Raw genomic sequence first — 3,958 nt, forward strand, 5'->3', positions numbered from 1 at the left:
CTGTAGCCCTGTAGTCTTCTAACTAGATGAAGCCCCTCATGCTCCTATGGTGACCGCTCTCACACTCGCTCCTGTGATTAGGCCCGGGTTCGGGGTCCGGTCCAAATTCCAATTCATTCAATCTGGGAAGTGAATTATCAGCAGGACTCAATCGGAATTTTTTGTTTTAATGCAGAACTTCTACTTGATCAACTTGTCAACCAATCAGTTTATTACCAGATATCACAGATGAATGTTATTCTCTTACTTAATCAGAATATCACTTCACTACCTTAATTGGCTGAATTGAAGCGGGGCCTGATTCCATCCCCGATTACTTAGTACACACATATTGTAAATAATTAGTGCTGTATACTCCAGTAGAGGTTTTTGACCAGCAACTGTTTCTGTGTATGCACAGCCTCCCCCGTCCGCTCCACACACCTTCTTAAGGGCATCATAAGGATGACATAGGCTGACATGACCTTTTTCCTGTCGTAAATAGAGTATACTGTGTTATGCCGGCTTGTAACAGAAGACCCTCACTCTGCATGCATGTCGCTTAGCGGGTTAGCTTTCAAACCTTTGCATGTGTCATGATTCCAGTCATGAGCTGGTATGCTGCGAGCGAACTGTTCTGATCGACTTCGACAGATGTCAAAGAGAGAGAGAGTTGGCTTTTTTCCGCATCTAGATTCCCTAATCCCGGTCCTGGTCTCGACGCGACAGATTCTCTGTTTGGAAAGTGGATTTGAGTCCGAGACTGGGCCGTTGTTTTGTGACAGATTAAACGGTGTTAATGTGCTGTACAATGGCTTAAACACAGAAAAAAACACCTGTCAGAAGACAATGGGACCAGAGCTGAGGTTTCCTAAAAGCTGCTTCATCTGTGTCTAATTGAAGGGTTTCAATACAAAATGCTATATATCCATTTTTTAAAAGGTTTTGCCTCTAAAATTTCATCAATCAAAATCACAGGTGATTCTATCCTCAAAAATATAAATTCTTTAAGTAAAGGTCTTAAGATGACTCCTAACTTTAATAGTTACCCATGACTTTACTTTAATACCAGTTTGTCAGAGGAGGTGTCGATGTTTTCAATTGGTGGATATCTCGTTTTGGAATAAAACTCTTCAACTGTAATCCAATAGAACAAGGCTGACATCAGATGCAAAATGCTTTAGTGAAACCCGGCCCAGGCTTGCAGTCTGTATCGGGGAAACCTTTTCTATTTGCATTGATGCTGTAATGTTATAGCTGTATGATGCCATTGTACAGGTCAGGCAATGCTGCCCACCACCTATTGCCATTTAATGTGGCCCTTCCCTGTATTGCATCCACACCGCTACTTAAACCATTGTGAGTCTTCTTACCGAGCCTTAAGAGCAGCTGATTTCTCATGATCAAATAACATGCTGTCATGTGTATACAGGTACATTTGTAATTACTACCTCTAGAGCTACTGGTAACACTTATTCTACTAAAATATCATCCTTTCAAATGCTAGCTATGAGCCGATTGTAGTGTGTCTAGAGAAAATTGCAATTTTAGTACATCGATTAACTGTAAGTAGGTTGTTATCAGCTGTTATGTTCACCTGCAAATTAATTCATACACAGTTTCCTTCTCCATCATATTAACAGGATCAGAGCTGGGTTGAATAGTACTTGCAAATAAGTCTTCAAGTATACTACAATTCTTTCAAATACTTTCCTGTGACTGTCCAAACTTTCTGGTACTCATTGCGTTGTCCTATCTGGCACCTAATAAAACAAACGATAAAAAAGGATTTGCAAAATGCTGTTCAACTCAAATCTGAATGGGACAGAAAGTGAGGAAATGAGAACCGTATCCTTACTTTAAAATGATGGTCCATGCCTTCTGCGTCTCCTAATGTAACGTCACACTGTTGACCTCCTCCTGTGTGTTCTCATCTAAATTGGGATTTTAGCATGGAAGTGAAGTAACATCTCAAACCCTTTAAAACTTTTTGGATGTTCTCAACTGAGGTGACACCAGTCTGGGATTGACAGACAGTTTGACAGAAGCCACCTTAGGTCGTGCTGCGCTTCCTCTGGTACAAATCCTGACTAGCCAATCAGGACAGAAGAAGCCAGCATGTCTTTGGTTGGTGATTAAGGGGTGAATCTCCTTGGACAGAGTTGAGTCACTGAACTGAATGAAGTTTAGGGCCCGCATTCAGAAGTGTGCCACTCTTCAACTGAACAGGTAGAAATATATAGTGTAGAGGAAACATGCTTCCCAACCAAGAGGCATTTGTAATAATTACAACTCTACTGAGGAGCAGATGGGAGTTTTAGTTCTACAAACATTTCTCAGAGACAGAAATAATCTCATTGGTTGAGTTAAACCTCAATGGGCGGAGCCAAAGAACCACAGTTTTTCTGGCTAACTTTAGATTGAAGCCCAGTGAAAAGGGCAAGGAACTAGAGAGGAGGGAGCTAATATTATGAAGCCTAGCACTCTTGCTACTAACAGAAAAATGCAATCTAAATTATCTAGATTAGCTAGTTAGCCTAGCTGAGCTTCCAAGTTCAAACTAGCCAAACTAGCCTATAGCTATCTAGTTAGCTAGTTCGCTAGCTGCTGGCCTTCTAACATCATGAATGATGGTCATGAATGAAAAAAAGAAGTCACTGTCATGTATATTTGTATTTAAATTTTGACCAGAGTTCCTTCTTTGCCATTCAAGTTTCCTAGTTAGCTAACTTGAACTCCAAAAAACTGTGGTTCTTTGGCTCCGCCCACTGAGGTTTAACTGAACCAATTAGATTATTTCTGCCTCTGAGAAATGTTTTGTTTTTTTAACTCAAACTCCAATCTGCTCCTCAAAACATTCCCGTCTGGAAAGTTGAATGTGTTCCACCCTTCTGAATAGTTTCTCCATGTAGTTTCCTCCAGATTACAGAACACAGTAAAGAAAACAAACGTCCCTCTCCAGTCATCTGACATCTACTACAACACAGCTGTGACAGAACCACTCGGTCTAATGTTATCACTGGCATTAACAACATCTCAGGGCTTCACAATCACAACCACGATGGGCCACCGCTGTCTTCCTCACATAGACGTAAAAACCACCGTGATTGTTGATGAACAATCAGGTCAGGAGCATGTGCTTTTGAGGCTTAGTAGAGGAACGGGATGGTAAAAATAATAATACAGATGCATAACATCTCCATTCTAGCACTTGACATCTCCATACAATCTTTAAAGTAATCACTCAGTCACAACCTGGTCGGACCCTACTGTACGTGTCAGAGCAGACCCTCTATTTGTCATCATGTTTTAAGTGGAAACATAAATTTTGGGGGAGGGGAGAAATGTGTACTATATTGTCACCTGCTGTTCCACTGTCTGATTTTAACATATCTAAAATACATGTGATAAATATTGTTAATCTTGTAAGTAAAATAGCGTATCATAGTAAGAAGCGAAAGAAAGGTACACGCTAAACTCTGTTCAGAGAAATCCCAAATGTTTGTTTAATTTATTTCTCTAGGTCTATACTGTAGCGTCATCATGAATATGTGAATCATCGTGCATATTTCTGTATATATAGACTCATTACTATGCTGTATTGTATGTGAACCATTGTGTTGTAGTAAAAGTTAAATAAACTTGTAGAAACAAGTTTGTTAAAGGCAATCGTTCGTGTCCAAAGAATGGTAGAGTCTGGTGAACATTGTGGATGGTGTTTTGGTGGTGGTGGGGAACTGTGACAGGATTGTGTGTGTGTGTGTGTGTGTGTTTGAGAGAGAGAGAGAGAGAGAGAGAGAAAGAGAGAGAGAAGTGAGGAGAGGAGAGGAGAAATTGAGAGAAACAAACTTGCTGTAAATGCAGGTAATTGCAAATTCTATTTTAAGTTTTTCCCTGTAGCATCTTTCACACATATTCTCTCTCTCTTTCTCTTCTCTCTCTCTCTCTCTCTCTCTCTCTCTCTCTCTCTCTCACACAC

At 40.3% G+C, this 3,958-nt stretch overlaps 1 protein-coding gene across 1 annotated transcript in view; it reads left to right on the forward strand.

The window, feature by feature from the left end:
* Nucleotides 1-3,040: 3,040 nt before the first annotated feature.
* Nucleotides 3,041-3,958, forward strand: part of LOC139930447 (pleckstrin homology domain-containing family G member 4B-like) — a gene marked incomplete at its 3' end in the record, with an annotated part of 40,739 nt that continues 39,821 nt past the window's right edge. The window contains exon 1 of the mRNA XM_078288069.1: nucleotides 3,041-3,104. Coding sequence (XP_078144195.1) covers nucleotides 3,041-3,104 — 64 coding nt within the window. The remainder of the gene's footprint in view (nucleotides 3,105-3,958) is intronic.

The sequence above is a fragment of the Centroberyx gerrardi genome, chromosome 14, assembly GCF_048128805.1.
Source record: "Centroberyx gerrardi isolate f3 chromosome 14, fCenGer3.hap1.cur.20231027, whole genome shotgun sequence".
Classification (NCBI taxonomy): Eukaryota; Metazoa; Chordata; class Actinopteri; order Beryciformes; family Berycidae; genus Centroberyx; species Centroberyx gerrardi.